This window comes from Gossypium arboreum, chromosome 10, assembly GCF_025698485.1.
Source record: "Gossypium arboreum isolate Shixiya-1 chromosome 10, ASM2569848v2, whole genome shotgun sequence".
Taxonomy (NCBI): Eukaryota; Viridiplantae; Streptophyta; class Magnoliopsida; order Malvales; family Malvaceae; genus Gossypium; species Gossypium arboreum.
Window position 1 is genome coordinate 127,320,046 of NC_069079.1, and position 22,107 is coordinate 127,342,152.

The following is a 22,107-nucleotide window of genomic DNA, read 5'->3' on the forward strand; positions in this document are numbered from 1 at the left end:
TGGATGACCACTTTGGGCCTGTTCTGCGCCCCCACTTCATTATTCCCTGGCAAGGAAATAATAATTCTTGGCCGATTGGTTCCTTGTTGTACATCTTCTAATGCACTTATTTCTCTTTCATAAAAGCTACCTTCAAAAATTTGTAGCTCTTTATTATCAATGAAGCCTTGTACCAAGGCTTTGAATTCTTCACAATTTTGGGTCTCATGACCCTCCTTCCCATGGAACTCGCAGTGGTTCCTCGTTTCGTTTCCTTCTTTCTCAGAGGTTATTATCCTTCTCTTTACCATCTCTTTCTAGATTACTTTTAAAGGCATCCTTACTTCAGCAACATTTTTTTTCCCTCTTTTTCCACCAGCTTCAACAATGGCATTCACTCCTTGATTGTCATGGTTCGGCAAAGGGTTCTCAATATTTGAAGTACTCTCAAATTTCAAAACCCCATTCTTGATCAACCTCTCTACGGCTTTCTTGAATCCAGTACAATTCTCAATTGAGTGCCCCGATATTCCAGCATGATACTCACACCTGGCATTTGCATCATACCATTTAGGATATGGAGGCTGTAATGGTTTCAAGTGGAAAGGGGCTATAGCATGCGCATCATATAAGTTTTGATAAAGCTTCCGATACGTCACAGGTATAGGTGTAAATTGCATCCTCTCATGCCTGGTGTTAGATTCCTTCTTTTGAGAGCTCTGCTACCCAACTGTGGCTACTTTGGGCTGACTAACCGTGACTGCTTTCGAATTGAAGTTGCTCGTGTTGTTTACCTTATTATCTTTTCTTCTTGGGGCCGATCTTTTGGCCACTTCCCCCTCAATTTTACTGCCCCTTATAGCGTTCTCAATCATCTCCCCTACCATAACTATATCTGTAAAACTTTTCGTGGTGCTTCTAATCATGTGAGTGATGAACGGTGCTTTTAAAGTGTTGATAAATAACATGGTGGTTTCCTTTTCTAACAATGGTGGTTGTACTTGCATTGCCACTTCCCTCCGTCGTTGTGCATATTGCCTAAAACTTTCATTAGGCTTTTTCTCCATATTCTAAAGTGTGATCCTGTCCGGCGTCATATCAGTCACATGGTTGTACTGTTGCATGAAGGCTTGTGCAAGATCCCTCCATGAATTTATTCTGGCCCGGCTCAACTGATTGTACCATTTGGCTGCTGTTCCCACTAAACTATCTTGAAAACAATAGATCAACAACTGATCATTGTTTACATACCCTGTCATCCTTCTGCAGGACATTGTGACGTAAGCCTCCGGGCAGGTAGTACCATTGTACTTCTCGAACTCCGGCATTTTGAATTTGTGAGGCAGCACTAGGTTTGGGACTAGACTTAAATCTTTGGCATCAATCCCATGATGATTGCCAGTGCCTTCCAAAGTCTTGAATTTTTCTTCTAGCCATCTGCAGTGATCTTCCAATTGTTTCGTGGATTCAGTGGCCATTCTTTCCTTCTCCATCAAATCCAAATTAGGAGTGATAGGGTTGATCGAGCTATCACCCAAATTATTTCCCAATCCAGATGGGAAATTTATAGGGATTCCAGCATCCACTGGCCCATGTTGAGGCCTCACGGTGACAGATGGCCTTCTAGAAGTGCCTTGGTTTGCAAGGGCACATGAGGTGGAGTAAAACCTGGAGGAGGACCTTCATTTTCCTCTTCAGTGATTGCCATGGGAGCTTTTCCTTTATCAGTAGCTCTTAGTAGCTGAGCCATCATGTTTTTCTGAGCCTCTAGCATCTGCTCCCTCATTTCATTCTGCATTTTGGGCAACTGCTCTTGCATTTTCTCTTGCATATCTTTTTGTAATTGCTCGAACCTTTGATCCATGCTCTTAGTTTTAGTACAAGTGCCGTAAGGATGTGTTATTTCTAGATTTCCTTTTCTACCTTTGAAAGTAAACTTTAACTAATCAGGGTCTTTCTATAACTTTGAATACAAATGATGTGATGAAATGCCATGAGATGCAAATGCATGAATGCATAAAGAATATCGATTCTGGTTCAACTTCATTTAGAAAATTTTATTTAGAAAAAGAATATCTTTACATATAAGAGGATCACAAATACGCTTTTGCCCTAAGGCCCAAAGCTTTAACTCTATCTAATAAAAGGGCTAACTCTCGTCCTACATCCGACGATGATGAATACATCAGACTCAATACATCAGGTCGAATTGCCAAGTCTTGTATATACTCAGCAACCTCTCGAATCTGAGCTATGGCCTCTCCAATGACATGGTCCCTTTCTCTGACCTGTCATTTAGGCTGATGTAGCTCTCCCTTCAGATAATCTTCTCGCGCTTTGAGCTGCTCAACCCGGAGTTCACCGTCATGCAATGCTACCTCTAAATCCTCAACCTTGCTCTTCAGCTCCTTTAACTCGACCGTAGAATTATGGTTTTGGTGCCAACGCAGGGATATTCCAAGCTCAATCACCTTAGTTTTTAATCCTTTATTCTCTTCCTCTAATGCCAAATTCTGCACTTGCATCTCTTGAAACTTCCTCTCCCAACACTCGGCTCTAGCCTTTTCCTCTTGGACTTCTTTCTGCAACTGCTCCGAAGATCCTCCTATTCTCGCCCTTCTCAAGGATACTTGTGCCCTTTTGTAATGCTCTTTTAAATCATCTCAATCTTCTTCAATCTTCCTCTTTTCTTTCCTCTCTTTCTCGGCCTCCTTCTTTTGAACCTCGACGTCCAAACTCAAGTACATCTTCTCTTCTTCGAGTTTTGCTATTCTTTTCTCAAACTCCAAGCTTTTTCTCCCGAACTCCTGCTTCATAATTTCTAACTCTAAGGGCCTTGCTCACAAATATTCCTCCATTGGTCGAGCTCCTTCCACATTTGGCTTAGGGATATTATCATTCACCCTTCTGCCTCTCCATTCAACATATTCCGGTGTGGTAGCAGGGCTAATAGCTACTCCTTTCAATCGACAAGTCTTCTTCCAAGCACTAGAAATTTCACTAACCCTCTTCTTGTAATCGGCTCCTCTGTATACAAATTCACTTTGAGCCAACCCATGAGTCGCTGGCACGAACTGTCTCAACCCATGCTGCCATGGCACCCAAAATTCCCAATAGGGGTACCCAATCAAAATTGCTGCATCGATAAAAAACCTCTCTAGGCATCATCCACAGAGCCCTCCACTCAACATCTTTCGACTGAAGGTTCTGAAGTAACGCTATCCAATTTTCTTCTGAAACATCAACTCTCCTAGTTGAAGCTACTATATCTTTCAACGGTGAATAATCCTCGAAGAAAACCCGACAAACCATCCTATCTATCAACCGAAAATGACTGTAAAACCAAGCCAAAAGTAACTGAGCACATCCTATAAACCGCCAGCACCAGCCCTCCTACATGCACCTAAAGACCTGAATGTTTCCGCCAGAATTGCAGGGATGTGAGACCTTTTCTCGAGTCGATGAAAAAGATCCGTGGTTGCCTCATCTACATATCCCAAAGCCCTAGGGAAAACCATCAATCCATATAAACTTAAGGCAAAAACATCTACCTTCTTCGTCTCATCAGGGTGTGTCAGAATCAAATCTTTCAAAGCATCCCACGATATGCACTTGCACTCGTCCTTTTCTTTAATTCGGGCTGTGGCCCACTATTCGCTCATCCCCGTAATAATCATCAATTTCTTCCAAAAGGTAGGGACACAAGGAGCTCGAGAATAGATCCTATCATTCTAAAACCAGGGACAGCAAAGTAAAGCAGTGTACTCTTCCACGGTAGGTACCATGTCTACTTCCCCAAAAGTGAAGCAACTGTACGCCGGGTTCCAAAATTGAGCAAAGGCTCGGAATAAGTGTTCGTCTATCTGAACATCAAGCAAGTAAGGTAAGTCTCCATAGTTACTGTAGAATAACTGCTTGGTCTCTAGGCCCCACTGATCCCAAATTGCCTTAAGCTCTTGGAGATTATTCTGCGTGACGCTAATACGAGTGTAATCTGACAACTCCGATACGTATCCCTCAGCTATACTATCTCTCTTTTCTAGTTGAGTTTGCTCGGACCATCTATGGACGTTAGCGTTGCCCTCCACTCTATCAAGAAGTCCGTTCTCCATAATAAAACTTCCTAACTTAGAAACTGACCGTGAATCGATACCTTTGTAAATGCAAAATGACATGTGAAAAAAAGAAAAGAAATAGTTAGTATCACATGATATCAATAAATCTCAACGATAATTTATAAGGGTAATATCTAAAGTTTAACTCTATCCAAGTTGGGATCTTACGATTTTTCTATATGAGGTCGGTTCTAAAGTTTGAGGTACATGAACCAGCAGATTCCTCGATTCTTACCCATTATAGGCTCATTTGAATCAAGTTCAGTTCAGGGGAATACATTTCCCTATGGCTACACGGAGATGAAAATCTCACGAAACCATAGGTACGGATGTATCCCGAAAGTGATCCACTATCCTGCACGGAGGTGAAAACCTCACGAAGGCGTAGTTTCTCACTCCCACTTAAGGGTGTGACCACAACGGTCATGCAAATGCTGTTATAATATAGCAACACATGCAATAATACCAACACATGTAATGCAAAGAGGATTAAATTTTAAAATCGTTAATTTTCGACATTAAGACAAGAGGTAATCAATTATACGGCTTGACTCTCTTATTGGTCCCCAGTGGAGTCGCCAAGCTGTCGAAACCATTTTCAAATTGAGTTTTAGAAAATGGGAATCGATTTTAAAAAAACGAAAACGGGAGTCGCCACCAATCCTTTTAGGTGCGATTGGATCACCTTTAAAACATTTTTGTTTTAAAATCATTAGTTTTAGTCTCTGAAATCGAAAACAGTTCGAGTCGATTCACATGACGAGGAAGGGTTAGCACCCTCGTAACGCCCAAAAATTGGTACCTAATTGATTATCAAATGTCTTTAATGTCAAAAATTCAAAAATTTTAAGATGTAGTCCTCTTTAAAATATTTTAAATTTGAAAATTGGAATTCACTCGTATCAAAGTATTGACATAAAGTTAACCTTTTTGAAATTCCAATCTCGAAACAGCAAAACGCTATATCCAGTAAGTTAGGACATATTGTTTTGAAGTTCCAAGATAGTGGCTTGCATTTAGAAAACCTTTAAAAACTTAAAAGGGTACTTAATTGTTCGAACTCAACAAGAAAAGTCGCAACCCAATAAGTTAGGGCACTACTTTTCTCAGAGCTTCCAAACACCGAGCATTGCCTTTTCATTTTTGAAAAGTTTGAAGTCTTGTTTTTAAAACTGATGCATGAAGGAGTATATTAACATAACATTCGAGATAACATGTTACAATGATAGGAAAGTAAGAGCATAACAGCATAAATATCATACGCTAACCAACGTATATAAGAAATAAAACGTGACAATTTTTAAATAAGAAAACTATACATAAAATGGAGTACATGTTAAAGAAGAAATAGGTAAAATCCTAAACATATAATTCAACATATATTTAATCATGTAAATGATGTATGATATATATAATATTTCAATGTACATAAAAATATGCATTTGAAAATAAAATATAAAAGTCTAAAATATTACATAACATATAACATAACAAAAATACATTAATACTAAAGTAAAAATAAATATTGTATAATAATAAAAACAAAAGTAAGAAAAAATATATGTATAATATAAACAAATAATAAATTTAAAATATATGTAGCACCCCAAACCCGGCCCAGATGTTATGGCCGGATCCGACATGCCACATCGAAGCGTTCAAAAATTTTATATTGTTGATCCAGAAAAACTTACTTAGTGTTTTAAAAGATAATTTCATTATAGATTAAAGTGAAAGGAAGCCGTGCACCGGTAGGAAACCAGAAAAGAGGTGGTAAGTCCATCGGACTACTTAAGTACCAAGCTCCCTTCGGATCCAATCCTAGACATGCATACCGCCATTGCCACACCTTAACGTCATGGATGTTTCTAGGAAACCGATTTGATTAAGTCATTTTAGGAAAAGTGATTAATTTTGGAAAATACTTTCATTATGGAAGCTTTGCTTGTTGTCGTGTTATTTTGAAATCAATTGTTGTTTTTGAAAACGCCCTAAAGCTATCCAATTTCAACAGTTAAAATAAGTAATACCTATCTTAGTAATACATATTAAAACCATCAAAAATAATTAAGCGGCCTTATTACATTTAAAACCCAAAACTTCAAACGTAAATAAAAGGATGCCCAATTCACCGAAGAAAATCAAACTTTCGAGCGGTGGCCACTCAAATTCCCTCACGACTCAAGCCCCTATGGTTGGGGATTTCTGCGTGGATGAAAATAAAAGGGTGAGTTTGGGGAAACTCGTGTGTAAGGAAAACCCATTCAAAGCCAAAGTCAGCTCAAGCCTATTGGGCCTAAGCCCATTCAGTAACATGGGTACTAGGCGAACCCTTTTCAGATTATAATAAACCGGGCCTTAGCCCTTATTCAGATAACAAAGATGGCCCATAGGCCCATTTCAAAATACATGCAACATCAAGTAAACATATGCAAGCCCATTTGGGAGACTACTCAACCCACCAACCACTACACTCCACCGCATTACCAGCCATACACTCCATGTGGGGAATAGCTCAACCCACCCAAATTAACACTCCACAGATTCAAAAGATTGCTTTCGATTATCGATAAATTGAGGCAAAGCCTCTAGTACGTGGACAAGCCACTTTCAGTACTTCCTCCGTCAATATCCCAATCCCATGCATCAGATAATAACAACATGGCATGCAGTAAATAACAACAGTCAAACATGCATTTAAGTCAATTTAACCCTAGGGGTATTTCGGTAATTTATCTCCTAGGGGTAAAACTGTAAATTTTCCACTTTTAAAGGTATTTCAGTAATTTATCTATTTTAGGGTTTTTCATGCATATTCCTACTTTTCATGTACTAACAGAATCACTACCGAGGGTTCTTACCGAATTGGGCCCGTTGGCCCATCATTCCAATTTTGGCCCATTAAGCCCAAAAAAATCGAGGGCACAGAAATCATACACTTTGCAGTCCAAATTTTGCAGCTTACCAAAAACATTAATCGATTTACCTCACGAGCATTCGCACACTCTCAAATCTACAAAATACCGGTTTTCGGCATTTCGGCTTTTCGACTTTTGCCGATCCAGACTAAGAAAGAGGGTGTTAGTTACACACCTGTTTGCGACGATATGCTGACGAGATCCACACACGAACCGCCTACAATTGGATTACTAACACGTTAATCTAACTATTCAAATACAAACTACGTATTAACCCCTTACAATATTAGGCCAACCACACCTACAGATCATAGTAAGCTTATAAGAAATCAATAAGCAACTCATTAACAAATTTTTGTCAATATTTACCACATAATCATAATTTCACTGCAAGCTGTCTTCCTGAGCAACAGTCACTAAATTATTTATAACTGGAGCTACGAAACTCTAAATCAAGTGCTGTTAATTTTCCTTGAAAATAGACTCATATATCTTCTATCCATAAAATTTTCAGAATTTTTGGTTTAGCCGATCAATACCAGATTTTTCTCAAAGTTTCCCATGTTTCACTGTTTGACTAATCTGACCACCCTTTATTACGAATCAAATTTCTCATTGTACAGAATTCAAAATATGTTCTTGTTTATTTCATTAGAAACTAGACTCAATAAGCTTTAATTACATAATTTATTCAGCTTCTAATTCATCTCCCACAATTTATGGTGATTTTCCAAAGTCACGTTACTGCTGCTATCCTAAGCATATTTATTACCAAATCACTCTTTCATACACCTATCTTGCATGCATGTTATTTAAACATGTATATCACCAATCAATCATCACATATCTATGATTTTTACTTAAGCATAATCTCCATTTCATCATTTTAAAGCACTACATGTTAGCCGATTTTTCCCTTTAGATCTAAGGCACATGCATGCTCATTTGTTTGGCTCAACTTCACATATCTTCCATTTTTCATCAAAAGAACATGAAACAACAACCATTTTCTTCATTTTAATTCATGACCAAATGCTCACAACACAACTAAAAATCAAAATATACTTCAAGAGTTAAGGTAGAATCAAGAAAAACTCATGAACCTCAAAATAGAAGCAAGGTACCAAGAACTTACCTTCAATTTTCCTCCTCCTAATGACCGAATACTCAAGAGCTTTCTCCTCTCCTTTCTCTTCTCTAACTTTCAGCTATGATGAACAAAGATGGACAAAACTTTGTTCTTTTCACCCTTTTCTTTTAATAAAACTTCATATTTCATCCATTTAATTCTTTAATACAAAAGACATGAAATTCTTATCATGAAACATTTACCTAACCCATTATCATGAAACATTTACCTAACCCATTATCATGGAACATTTACCTAACCTATTATCATGGAATATTTACCTAACCTATTATCATGAAACATTTACCTAACCTATTATCAATTTGTATCAATTTGTACCATAAATTATGGATATCAAGTGTACATTTTGTCTACAACAACATGATGGCTGGCCACTTCATGTAAAATGGGAGGTTTGTCATGCAAATCCTCCTATTTTGCACTCCTATTTATTTGACCACTTCAATTTAATCTATAGCATTTTCAAACATTTTCACATAGGTTCTATTTCACAATTTCACTCCCTTTTTCTTATGGAACAAAAATTAACTAAAATTACCGGGTTCTATCTTAAGCTTGGGCTTTTTAGAGGCCCACTAACATAATTAAACCTATGCCAACATTCATAGGATTCCGAAAATTGGGGCGTTACAATATATAATAAAAGTATAATACTTAATAGTAAACTTTAAAATAGATAATATAATAGTATATAAAAGTAATAATAAATGAAATAATTTACAATATATAATACAAAATGCAAGTTTTTAATAATGTATATTATAACTATATAAGATATATGAGATATATAAGTTAAAATATAATATATAATAAAATTGTATTTATAAGAATAATAATTACATAAAAATACAAAAGATATTAGTTTAGTAAAATAATGTATAGAATATAAAGTTTGTAAAAGAATTTATATCTATAATGAAATAATTATATAATATATATAAATATGAGTTTAAAATATAATTTAATTTACAAATCTTATAATGAATAATATAATAGATAATATATGATACACATAACAAAAAAATAATAAGTAATATAGAATAAAAATAAAATATAATAAATGTTATAAAATATAATTTAAATATATAGGAAATAAGATATATAATGATATAATATAAAATAATGAAAGTTTATATGTATAAATAATTAACATATAATACAAGTAAAAATATAATAATATAGAAAAAAATGATGTAAAATAATTGGAAAAATAATAGATAATATGAAGAATAATACTATATATATAATAAAATAATCTTATAGTATATAAATAATAAGGATAAAAAATAAATATCAATATATAAAAAATATATATATAGAATAAATATAGGACTAAATGTCAAATTCAGTAAAATTACAGGGCGAATTTCAAAGAAACAAAACTGGATTAAGGCCCTATTTAAAACGCGCATAAAATTAGAGGGACTCACTGGGCAAATCGCCCTATTCCCAAAACGGCCACGTTTCTCAGAATATAATTTAACAACTGCCAGGACCAAATTAAAACTAAAATAAAATAATAGGGCCAAATCATAAATAAAATAAAGTTTAATTGTAAACACAAAAGGGGTAGAAGGACCGATTGGGAAATTAACCCAATTTTAAAAAATGCGCAGATCCTCCCCGGGTAATCGAGTCAACGCGCGGATCCTGGGGTCGCAAAACGACGCCGTTTCGTTCAAGCTATATAAGCTACCTTCTCAGCTTAAGGTTCATTTGAACCCCGATTTAAAAAAAAAAAACTAAAAAATTCTCTCTGAAAGAGAGAGAGGAAGGGAGCTCTGGGCTCTAGCCTTCGTACGCCACGCGCCCACGCGCCTCCCTAAGGGTCACCGTGTACAGAGATCGGAGGGTTTTAAAACCCTCGTCTCTTTAGATCCAAAACAGGTAGTTCTTTTCCTTTTCAAATACCCTTAGTATTTTGCTAAACAGTTCATATATATGCGCTAAAAAAATAAAGAATAAGTCACTCGGTTATCACCTTTGAAACTGTTTGTATTTGTTTTTTATTTCTGTCTCCGTGTGCCTTTTTACAAGGGTTACAAAGGGCTTTTTATAGCCACTGATTTGTTACATAAGGAAAGAAATCTCCGATTTCTTTCTATTTCTTGTCTACTGTATCTTTGACCATTATCTGCTGAGTTTCCTTTTCCATTTTGCAGGTACCCCGACGATCTCGGCGTTAACGGTGGTACCAAGGCCAGAGGGGAGGCCTGAGATCGCAGTGCTGGACGGTCGCGAGAGGGACGAACGCATTGATGACGCGTCAGTATGCATTGATGGCCTCGATCTGGGGAGTTGAATTGACGCTCCCCGAAGCTTCCAGAAGCTGTTGCGGCATTGTAGGGAAAGAGCTAGGGTTAGAAACCCTAGCTGATGATGTTAGGTTTTGGGCCTCTGAGAGCTTGGGTCAATTGGGTCTAGTTTAGGTCTGGGCCTGTTGGGTATTGGGTTTGTGTATTTGGGTAGGATGTAACAATGGGCCTGCTGGTTTTTAACATTTGTAAGGATTGTAAAGACTTTTATTATTATTTTGGATATATTGGATTATGCCTTGGCTTCCAATGGGTCGGGCAAAATTGAGGTATTACAATAACCTTTTGACGCAAAAAGAGATGACAGCCAAGCACCGCACCCTGGTTACTCAGCCCAACATACTCCTAATTTATTATATTTATATATTTTTTTCTTAAGAATATATTGAATCTTTTGATTCGAAGAGAGATGACAGCCAAACATCCCACCCTAGTTACTCAACCCAACATATTCTTAAAAATTTTGTTTAATTCCAGTTAGCGGAGTTTTACCTAACACGTCACACAATCTTTTGACGCGAAGTAGGATGACAACCCAAGCACTCTATCCCGCTAAGTACACTTATAACAATAGAGACATCAAAATTTATTATAATAAAACAAATTTTTAATTTTACAGGACTAGAAAAAATAATTAAGTGTCAAAAATAAGTTTTATCGACCACCTAACAGTCTTCAACATCATATATGCAATAAGTTAAGGAGCGGAGGCCCATGCAAATGGTACCCACATCACTTTTATAAGTCTGAACCAATTGACGTATACTTTTAAAGTAAACGTCATACTTTTTTTTTCTACGAGTAGAAAATATATTGACAATAAAAACCAACCCAAGTAGACGCATTTAACTAAAGCACGCCCATGACAGTGATAGAATACGATAATATCATTATTCTAAAACTATATATTGCACTCTGCTTCTTCATGATGAGCCACCACTCTCATTTACAAATCAACCTTTTCATTTAACCATTTGTTTCAAGTTGATGGAGCCATCAAAAAAACATTTTCAACCGTCCAGCTCTCTTTTGCTTGTGATTCTTCTCTCATTCTTCAACCTGCAGGGTTTTAACTTGCTTAGTTTAGCAACAGCAAGCCCTGTAGTTAGAGGAAATGACACTGATCAACAAGCTTTACTCCAGTTCAAAGCCAAGATAACTGGTGATCCACTCAAGATTATGGAGTCCTGGAATAGCTCCATTCACTTCTGTCAATGGATCGGTGTTACATGCGGTCGCAAGCATCCAAGAGTCACCAAGCTGAAACTTCGAATCCTCAAACTCTCTGGATCATTGTCACCCTATATTGGAAATTTGAGCTTCCTCAGGGAGTTGGATCTTGTGGGCAACAGCTTCTACAACCAAATTCCTCAAGAGATCGGTGGCTTAAGAAGACTAGAAGCATTAAACCTGGCCAATAACTCCATCATTGGTGGAATTCCTTCCAATTTATCTGCTTGTTCTAAACTTATATCAGTTGATATGTCGGACAACCAGCTAACGGGACAAATACCTGCTTTGCTGGGTCTCTTGTCGAACCTAAAAGTATTGGGTTTTTTCAACAATAGTTTGAGAGGGAATATCCCACCTTCACTGGGGAACTTATCATCGCTGGAGAGACTTGGTTTAACGTTTAATGCATTTAGTGGGATTATACCTGAATCTTTTGGACGACTGAGAAACCTTTCATTTTTCACCATATTCGGAAATGCGATTTCTGGTATTGTTCCTGTCCCAATGTTCAATCTCTCCAATATTAGAATTTTTGATATTGGTGCAAACAAGATTGAAGGTACTCTTCATTCTGATTTAGAAATCAATATGCCTCATGTTGAGTTCTTTTCTGTAGGGGACAACCCAATCTCTGGGCAAATTCCACTTTCAATATCCAATGCCTCGAATTTGGATGTTCTTGAATTTTATGATAACATGCTTGATGGAAATGTACCTTCATTAGAAAAGTTGGATAAATTGTTTAGGCTTGAACTAGGAGGAAACCATTTGGGACATGGGAGAGAAGGTGACTTGAACTTTCTTTGCACTTTAGTCAACAATACAAAACTAGGATTTCTATCTATAACCGAAAATAATTTTGGAGGGGAATTTCCAAAATGCATTACCAATTTTTCTAGCACATTTCAGGGTTTATCGATGAGTGAGAACAACATTTTGGGAAAAATCCCGGATGAGATTGGAAATCTCATCAATTTGGAGGTGCTAGACTTAGCACAAAATCACTTATCAGGTCCCATTCCCTTTGATATTGGGAAGCTTCAAAAGCTAAAAATATTTTACGCTCACAGTAATTTTCTCTTTGGGACCATTCCCCACTCCATTGGAAATTTAATAGAGTTAACCGAACTCGTTTTACATTTTAACAATCTTCAGGGCAGCATTCCTTCAGGTCTAGGTAATTGCAAAAAATTGCTTTTAATGGATCTTTCTAGTAACAATCTTAGTGGACCAATACCCCCTGAAGTACTTGGACTTCCATCCTTGTCCATTGTACTAAATTTATCGTCAAACTATTTGACTGGTGAACTTTCTGTTGAAGTAGAAAAACTGAAAAATCTAGGTACATTGGATGTTTCTCAAAATAGGTTATCTGGTTTGCTTCCAAACAACCTTGGTAGTTGTGCAAGTCTGGTGGAGCTGTATTTGCAAGGCAATTTGTTTGAAGGACCCATTCCATCATATTTGAGTTCATTGAGAGGTCTTGAGGCATTGGACTTATCTGACAATAATCTTTCCGGTGGGATTCCAGAATTTCTTGTGCGATTTGGGGCATTAAAGTATCTAAATCTCTCTTTCAATGATTTTGAGGGAGTAATACCAAGTGAAGGAGTGTTCAAGAATACAAGTGCTACATTTGTTGAGGGAAATAGTAAGCTTTGCGGAGGCATCCCTGAGTTACACTTGTCAAGATGCAACTCCAAAACACCAGCGAACACTTCCCTTAAATTGAAGATCACAATAATTGTTGTGATTTCAGGAGTGACTTTAGTATTCTGTATTTTCCTCATCATCTGGTATAGAAAGAAAAAAGAGCAGAAGCCAACGACAACTCTTGTAGAAAATTCTCTCTTACAGTTATCATACCAAAGCATCCTAAGGGCGACTAACGGATTCTCCCCTCAGAATTTGATTGGTTCGGGAAGCTTCGGATATGTATACAAAGGAATTCTTAAAGCTAATGGAGCAGTTATTGCAGTAAAGGTGCTCAATCTTCTGAATCATAGAGCTTCCAGGAGTTTCTTGGTTGAATGCGAGGCTTTGAAGAACATTCGACATCGTAATCTTGTCAAGGTATTAACAGCAATTTCAGGTATTGATTATAATGGCAATGATTTTAAAGCCTTGGTTTATGAGTTCATGGAAAATGGAAGCTTGGAAGATTGGCTGCATCCATCTGTTGGCATGAATAAACCGGAGACGATGAAAAACCTAAACTTCTTTCAAAGACTTAATGTGGCCATAGATGTTGCTCATGCACTCGAATATCTGCACCATCGTTGTGAGACGCCGATCATTCATTGTGACCTTAAGCCAAGCAATGTTTTACTCGATGGGGAAATGGTTGGTCATATAAGTGACTTCGGCTTAGCAAAAATCCTTTCTGGAGATAAGCTTAACTATTCTACTAATGAATCAAGCTCCCTTGGATTAAGAGGAACTATCGGCTATGCTCCACCTGGTATGTTCACTGTTTTCATTTCTTTCATTATTTAAAAGAAAAAAATGGATCTAAAAGCAGTCTTGTTGTATATTTAGAGGTTTTCCACTACAATTATTTATATATGTATTTTATGACGAATTAATTATAGAATATGGCATGGGAAGCGAGTTGTCAACAAATGGCGATGCGTATAGCTACGGCATCCTCTTGTTAGAGATGTTAACAGGGAAAAGGCCAACGAGTGAAAGGTTCAAAGAAGGTTTAAGCCTTCGCAACTTTGTTAAAGCAGCTTTTCCAAATCGAGTGGTTGAGATTATAGATCCCATTCTTCTTCAAGAAAGTGTCAGAGGAGGATCGGCCGCTGACATACATCTTCAGTGCTTGAATTCAATATTTGAAATAGGACTCACTTGTTCGACCGAATCACCAAGGGAGAGGATGGACATGAGTAATGTTGTTACGAAGCTTTGTTCGATTAGAGACAAGCTTCTTCGTCCAACTCGGTTACGTCGTGGTATTTGAACTTTGTATGCTACTCAATCAACAGGTAATATTGTCTTCGTATATTAGTAAAATACTCATCATTTGTTTCACCACATAAGCTTTGTTAGATAAAGTGGGAAGAAAATTGGAAAGATGAAAAATAAAAATTTTCTTTTCATAAGTGTGTTTAGTGTAAAACATTTAAAAACACACATAATTTTGAAAGTTTAATTTTTGTGCATTAAGATGAAAAATGAATCTCTTTTATTTTCTTTCCTCTCATTTTTTTTCCCTCCATTCTTTTACTCAACTAAGCTCACCCTTAAAGTAAATTTCTACTTTTATGATGATAGGATGTGCTTAAATAAATTCAGTTGCAGGTATCTAAGGTGTGGTATGGAAACTTCAAAGAGGCTTAAGTTCGATAAAGTGCTTGATGTTCTCCAAGAAAATAGAATAAATATGGAGTTTTTTTTTTCCTGTTTTCTACCAATAATTTTCAGTGTAATTTGTATAATTCTTGGTTTTTGTCTTTGCATCTTAACTCATAAGCTAGTAGATTGTGATGAAGTCAGACTTTAAATAACAATGTTGGATTTTGACTTTGCATCCTATTGTATCAGTCATGGTATTGAACATGTTAGTCAATGGCTGTTCATGCGAACTTCATATTTTTGAATTTGATAATCATCTCTATATTAAACATGTTAGTCAATGAGGGAAAGGTTTACATAGAGATCGAATCCTAAACCTCATGCTAATCAACTTGAAATTTATAAAGTTTGCCACTGAACCAGTGATGTGATTAGGAATTATTAAACAATAATAAAGCTATGATGGACTGGTTCTCTTAATCATATTATCATTTTATCAGATGATTTGAAATAGTCAGTCTCCACATTTAAGGAATCCCAAACTAGTAGCCACTGAAATTCCTAGTTGGAAAACTACTTATAAATTGCACTCTGCTTCTTGATGATGAGCCTCGCACTCTTAAATACAATTCAATCATATCAATTAACAATTGTTTTAAAGTTGATGGAGCTATCAAAAACACATTTTCAAGCATCCAGCTCTTTTTTCCTTATTTACATTGAAGTTGTTATTGTTCTCTTATTCTTCAACTTGCAGTCTTAACTTGCTTAGTCTAGCAGCAGCAAGCGCTGTAGTTAGAGGAAATGACACTGATCAACAAGCTTTACTCCAGTTCAATGCCAAGATAACTGGTGATCAACTCAAGATTATGGAGTCCTGAATAGTTCCATTCACTTCTGTCAATGGGTGGGCGTTACATGCGGTCGCAAGCATCCAAGATTTACCAAGTTGAAACTGCAATTCCTCAAACTCTCTTTTGTTTGGAATATGTTACATTCCGCTTAAAGAAAAGAGAATAAATATGGAGTTTTTCCAGTACTTGATCATCGTCAAATCAGACTTATGTAACAATGTTGTAATTCTATTCTGGATCTTATTGTATCAATAATGTTATTGAATATGTCAGTCAATGGCTATTGAATATGTCCAAAATGTCTTGGAATGATCATGGTTACGTACTCCTTGCTCTGTCTTTGCATAACTCAAGGCGATTAAAATGGCTCTCCAGGCGTATGATAAGCTGTGTTAATTGTTGAATTTGACTCGGTTATTGCTGTCTCAAGGGTGATGAATCATCCTCAGGACTGTAAACATGATAATTTGCGAAGGAGAACCAACGAACACAGAGAAGTACATCAGCTAAGCGATTGAAGCGAAGAAGAGAATGAAAAACCCCAAGAGAAAACAGGGCTACTCTTCTTATTCCTATGACTCTGAAAATAGAAGTCGAGCATTTTCTGAACAAGTACTCAAAAAAATTAAAAATAATTCTAAAAAGTGTACTGAGTGACCAAAATTAAAAGTTTGTGACTAAAACAAGTGTACAGCAACATAGCCATTTGTCAAGTTAACGGTAAGTGATCAAAATGAAATATTATTAAAATTAGGTACTAAAAGATAAAATTATCTAACGACATTGTTAAATTAAATTTTTTTATTTTGATAATCAAACCTTTTCCTAAATAAAATAAGGATAAAAGATAAAAGCTAATGGTAGCTAAATTCCTAATAAAATATCTTTATAAATAATATTTAAATAAAAATATTAAAATAAAATAATCATAAAATTTAAAAATTTTGTATGTCAAAATACTACTCTTATGACCAAATTTTTTATGTAATTCCATATTTTCAGTTGTTCTCCACATTTTAGGTTTGCATTACACTTATAAAAATCGAGCAAGAAATACCAAATTTAATAACATCAAGTCCAAAACTAATTAAAATTAACCGCAAAAACATGTTAATTAAGCATATTATTAAATTAATTACACGTATATTTATTTTTACGTGATTTAAATTTAATTAAGCTTTATGATCAATTCAAAATTTCATCAGTACATCTATACGATCATAGTCAATATATTAATGAAATTTTGAATTGTGTTATTTTGAATCTATATGCCATTTTTTCTTTTGTTCTTACCAATATGTCTTCTTATTATTGGAAGACCATTTTCCTATTCAAAAATTAAACACCCATTGTCAATAGGGGTTCCATTATTTTCAATGTGGGGCTCCATGCTTTCGACCCTGCTGAGAGTATCCTCAACCATTTTCATATACTAGAAATTAATGATTTCTGAATATATAGATTTATAGATGCGAAATGTAGAAAGTGCTTCAATTATATACTTTTCAATACGTTTTGTGTCGGTAAATATGAAGGTTTGTTGGGTTTTTGAGCAAAGGAAAATAGCAAAAACAGATAAAATTAGCAATCAACTTTGATTTGCAATATTTCATCATCATTTTCAATTACATATTGTACAATATATAAGAGTTTTTCTCACAAAAAACTCAATTAATCCCACTAAAACAGTCTTCAAACTTGAAAGACATTACTTGTACAAAAAATAAATTAACTAAACATGTCATTCAGCACCTAAACACATCAAGCCATTACCAACTTAGTTTATTCCTAACTAAGTGTCATAACATAAAAATTGAATAAAAGTTTAAACCAAAACATCAGTTTCTGCTCTTAGGAAGACAACTTGCACTTAGTCAATCCTCCAGGCTTAAACAGTATGTCGGGCTTAGTCGTGCATTAGGCATAGTCAATACATCAGACTTAGTCAATACGTCGAGCTTAATCAATACAATACATTAGGCTTAGTCAATTACGTCGGGCTTAGTCATTACACTAGGCTTAGTCAATACACCGAGCGATTGACACCGAGCGTAGTCAGTTAGCCACTAATTTGGCTTGTACTTTTGGCTTATACTTTTGGCATGTTAAGTGAGAGAGTTGCTGCATGGGTAGCCAATTTCTAACACTCCTTATTGGCTTCCATGCTGCAAACACCAATTTTGTTTCTTGTGTAGCTTTTTCAAAATTTGCAGGCTTTAACACTGCTAAGTCACATCTATAATAATGTTCAACAATAGGTCTCGTGCCTTTAACAAGAAGGTCATCAAAGCCTTCATTTTCAACTTCATCTTCAACTTTAATTATATTCTCAACCAAATCTGTCTGACTAATATATGATTTATCCACTGAACTTGTATAAGCTCTCGAAGCGACAAAGTTCCAATTTAGCATAAAACTTCTATTAGTCATTGAGGCTGTCACAACTTTTTTGTCCCAATGAATCAAATATAGTGCAACATTTATCTTTAAAAACAACAGTGTATTTCTTCTCAATCAATTTTACCAATGCTTAGGAGATCATGGTCTAACTCAGGAACTAAAAACACATATGTAATTACTTAATTTAGTACCTGTTAGAGTGCTGATTAGCACATCTCTTTTTCCTTTAGCCTCAATAACTTAACCATTTCCAATTTTGACTTTTGAAATACAGCTTCTATCAATTCACTTGAAGATGCTTTCATCTAAAGTCATGTGATTTGTGCAACCACTCAGCCAACTCTTATTGACTTTGCTGCTTGAAACAAACAAGTGGCGGTGAACACATGCTCCTCTAGAGCTTGGTTTCCATCAGCAACCTGAGCTTGAATATGGTTTTGTTGATACTATTGTTGTTGTTGCTTTTGCCCTTGGTTTTCACACTTTATATGACCAAATTGTTTACAACTTTTACAATGAATATTTGGTATGAACCAACAATACCTCTCTGGGTGATTTGCCATCTTGCATGAGAGCATGGTGGATTTTTCTCCCTACCAACATCTCTTTAGCTCTTCTCTGTTTTGTCTATCCAAGCTGTGAAAAAATAAAATAAAATAAAATAAATAAAATAAAAAACACACAAATTTTACGTAGAAACCCTTTCGGGAAAAAAATCACGGGCAGAGGAGAAAAAAATTCACTATGTCGAAAAATTTGAATCAAATACAAGAGGAATAGACTATGTCTATTTATAGGCTTGCAAAGCCATATTCTAGTAGTATTGAAACACCTTATCCTAATTAATATAAAATAGATGGAGTTTAATAAGGTTTAAAAACCTTATTCTAAAATAAAATAAAAGAAGTCTAGTTCTATATGGATTTTACTTTTATTTTATTTTCTATCGTATTTTATTTAAATAAGAATTTGGGTCACTTAATTCTAACAATCTCCACCTTGACACAAATTCTCAATGAACAAGTTCTTCATCGCGAACTTTCAATAAACAAGTTCTCCACCTCTTCTATAAAACCCCTTAAGGGTTTAACTTCAACAATGAACACCAACCAAGTCTAAGTAATGCTCAAACTTGGTTATAGGAAGTGACTTAGTCATCATATCTGCAGGATTTTCATGAGTACTAATTTTGCTCACAACAATATCACCACGAGCAATAATATCACGAACAAAATGATACCGAACATCAATGTGTTTTGTTCTCTCATGAAACATTTGATCTTTTGTAATAAAGATGGCACTCTGACTGTCACAAAATACTGTGCTAATTTGAAGGTCTTCATTGAGTTCACTAAATAGTCCCTTCAACCAAATAGCTTCTTTACAAGCCTCAGTAATCGCCATGTAATCAGCTTCAGTGGTAGACAAAGCAACTGTAGTTTGCAAAGTGGCTTTCCAACTAATTGTACAACCTCCGATTGTAAAGACGTAACCTGTGAGAGATCTTCTTCTATCAAGGTCTCCAGCAAAATCAGCATCAACATACCCTATAACTCCATCTTTAGTTCTTCCAAACTGTAAGCAAACATCAGTAGTGCCTTGTAAGTATCTTAAAATCCACTGAACTACTTTCCAATGTTCTTTACCAGGATTTGCCATATATCTGCTAACTACACTGACTGCATATGATAAATCTGGATATGAACAAACCATAGCATACATGAGAGATCCCACTGCACTAGAGTATGGAACATGTGACATGTACTCAATCTCATCATCTGATTGAGGAGACAAGGTCGATGAAAGTCCGAAATGGGTCGCTAAAGGAGTACTAACAGCTTAGCACTCGCATATTGAACCTCAAAAGAACTTTCTCAATGTACCCTTCCGACTTAGGTACAATTTACTTGCTTTTCTATCTCGAGAATCTCCATACCAAGTATCTTCTTTGTTGGTCCTAAATCTTTCATCTCAAATTCTTCACTTAGTTGGGCTTTAACCTTTCTTATCTCTCTTTTATCTTTTCTTTGCTATCAACATGTCATCAACATAAAGAAGTAGATACACAAAAGAACCATCACTTTTTTTCTTAAAGTAAACACAACTGCCTAAACTACTTCTTTTGAAATCATGAGAAGTCATAAAGGAATCAAACCTCTTGTACTGCATTGTCTTGGTGATTGTTTCAAATCGTAAAGGGACTTTTTCAGCAAGCAAACATAGTCCTCTTTTCTAAGACTATAAAACCCTCCGGTTGTTGCATGTAAATATCTTCCTCAAGTTCTCCATGCGAAATGCGGTTTTACATCTAACCGCTCAAGCTCCAAATCATGCATGGCCACAATACCAAGCAAAGCTCGAATCGAACTATGCTTAACAACCTGAGAGAACACATCTGTGAAGTCCACTCGAATTTGATCAGTAACCCTTTGTAACAAGCCTTGCTTTATATCTGGGTTCTTCAACTCCTAGAGTCCCTTCTTTCTTTTTAAACACCCATTTACAACAAACAACCTTTTTACCTTTAGGAAGTTTCAAAAGGTCCCATGTTCTGTTTTTGTGGAGTGATTCAATCTCTTCTTGCATAGCAAACATCTACTTTTCTGAGTCTTCACAGCTAACCGCCTCAGAATAATTAGATGGCTCTTGATTCGCATCTATATCTTCAGCCACATTTAAAGCATAAGCAACTAGATCAACCTCGGCATACTTCTTTGGAGGTTTAATTTCTCTTCTAGTTCTGTTTTTGGCGATAGAGTATTGTGGTGAAGAAGCAACTTTATTCTCAATTTTTGTTCTAGCTTGAGGAGTTGACTCTGTATTAATCTGATGCTCCACCTACTTTTGATTTTCTTTATTGGAAGAGTCTTTAAGAGATAAGTTAGGTAGCATAGCAATTTCATCAAAAACAACATCTCTGCTAATCACAACTTTTCTATTTTCAAGACACCATAACTTATACCCTTTTACACCAGTTTTATAACCAAGAAAAATGCATTTAATAGATCTCGGTTCCAATTTTCCATTATCAATATGAGCATACGCAGGACACCCAAAAATCTTTAAATCAGAATAATTAGTAGGATTACCAGACCATACCTCTTGTGGAGTCTTTTTCAAAATGGCAACGGATAGAGATCGGTTGATCAAAAAATATGCAGTAGAGGCCGCTTCTGCCCAAAATGCTTTCGGTAAGTTGGCATTTGACAACATACATCGAACCTTCTCCATGATCGTTCTGTTCATTCGTTCTACAATGCCGTTTTGCTGTGGAGTATGACGAACTGTCAAGTGTTTCATGATCCCTTCTGACTTGCACAATCTATTAAACTTATCAGAACAAAACTCTAAGCCATTGTCTGTGCGGAGGTATTTTATCTGTTTTCCCTTCTGTTTTTCAATCATAATTTTCCAAGACTTAAATGTGGAAAACACATCGCTTTTCTGCTTCAGGAAAAACGCCCAAACTTTTCTGGAAAAATCATCAATAAAGGTTAGCATATAATTAGCTCCACATCTCGAAGGCACTCTGGATGGCCCCCACAGATCAGAATGAATATACTCCAACGTTCCCTTCATGTTATGGATTCCTCTAGTGAATCGAACTCTCTTTGCTTCCCAAAACACAAGCTCACACAAATTCGGTTTGAATTCCTTGCCCATTAAGAAGTCCTCTTTGCTTAATTTTGCCATGCCATTCTCACTCATATGCCCTAGGCGCATATGCCAAAGTTTAGTAATATCATTATCGACAAGGAAGACGGCGACAATTGCATCACCATAAATAGAGAACCCTCAAAACATATAACTTGGCAATCTTTCTCCGCCTTTCATCACAACAAG

The 22,107-nt window shown here is 35.9% G+C and overlaps 1 protein-coding gene and 1 long non-coding RNA gene across 2 annotated transcripts; one reads left to right on the top strand and one right to left on the bottom strand.

Annotated features, from left to right (window-relative positions):
• Window positions 1-6,710: 6,710 nt before the first annotated feature.
• LOC128281480 (uncharacterized) lies at window positions 6,711-8,270 on the bottom strand. Its single transcript, XR_008271694.1, has 2 exons — window positions 8,148-8,270; window positions 6,711-7,229 (listed from the first exon to the last, which is right to left on the bottom strand). It is a non-coding gene; the product is annotated as an uncharacterized LOC128281480 (long non-coding RNA).
• A 3,139-nt stretch (window positions 8,271-11,409) lies between these two features.
• Window positions 11,410-15,284, top strand: LOC108462317 (probable LRR receptor-like serine/threonine-protein kinase At3g47570). Its single transcript, XM_053020538.1, has 3 exons — window positions 11,410-14,171; window positions 14,302-14,700; window positions 15,011-15,284. Exons 1-2 carry the CDS (start codon window positions 11,465-11,467, stop codon window positions 14,673-14,675), a joined length of 3,081 nt encoding a protein of 1,026 aa, XP_052876498.1. The 5' UTR covers window positions 11,410-11,464; the 3' UTR covers window positions 14,676-14,700; window positions 15,011-15,284.
• The last annotated feature ends 6,823 nt before the right edge of the window (window positions 15,285-22,107 follow it).

Coding starts and splice junctions, on each gene's coding strand:
- LOC108462317 (XM_053020538.1), top strand. CDS start 11,465: ATGGAGCCATCAAAAAAACATTTTCAACCGTCCAGCTCTCTTTTGCTT. Junction 14,172..14,301: donor TATCGGCTATGCTCCACCTG/GTATGTTCACTG, acceptor AATTAATTATAG/AATATGGCATGGGAAGCGAG.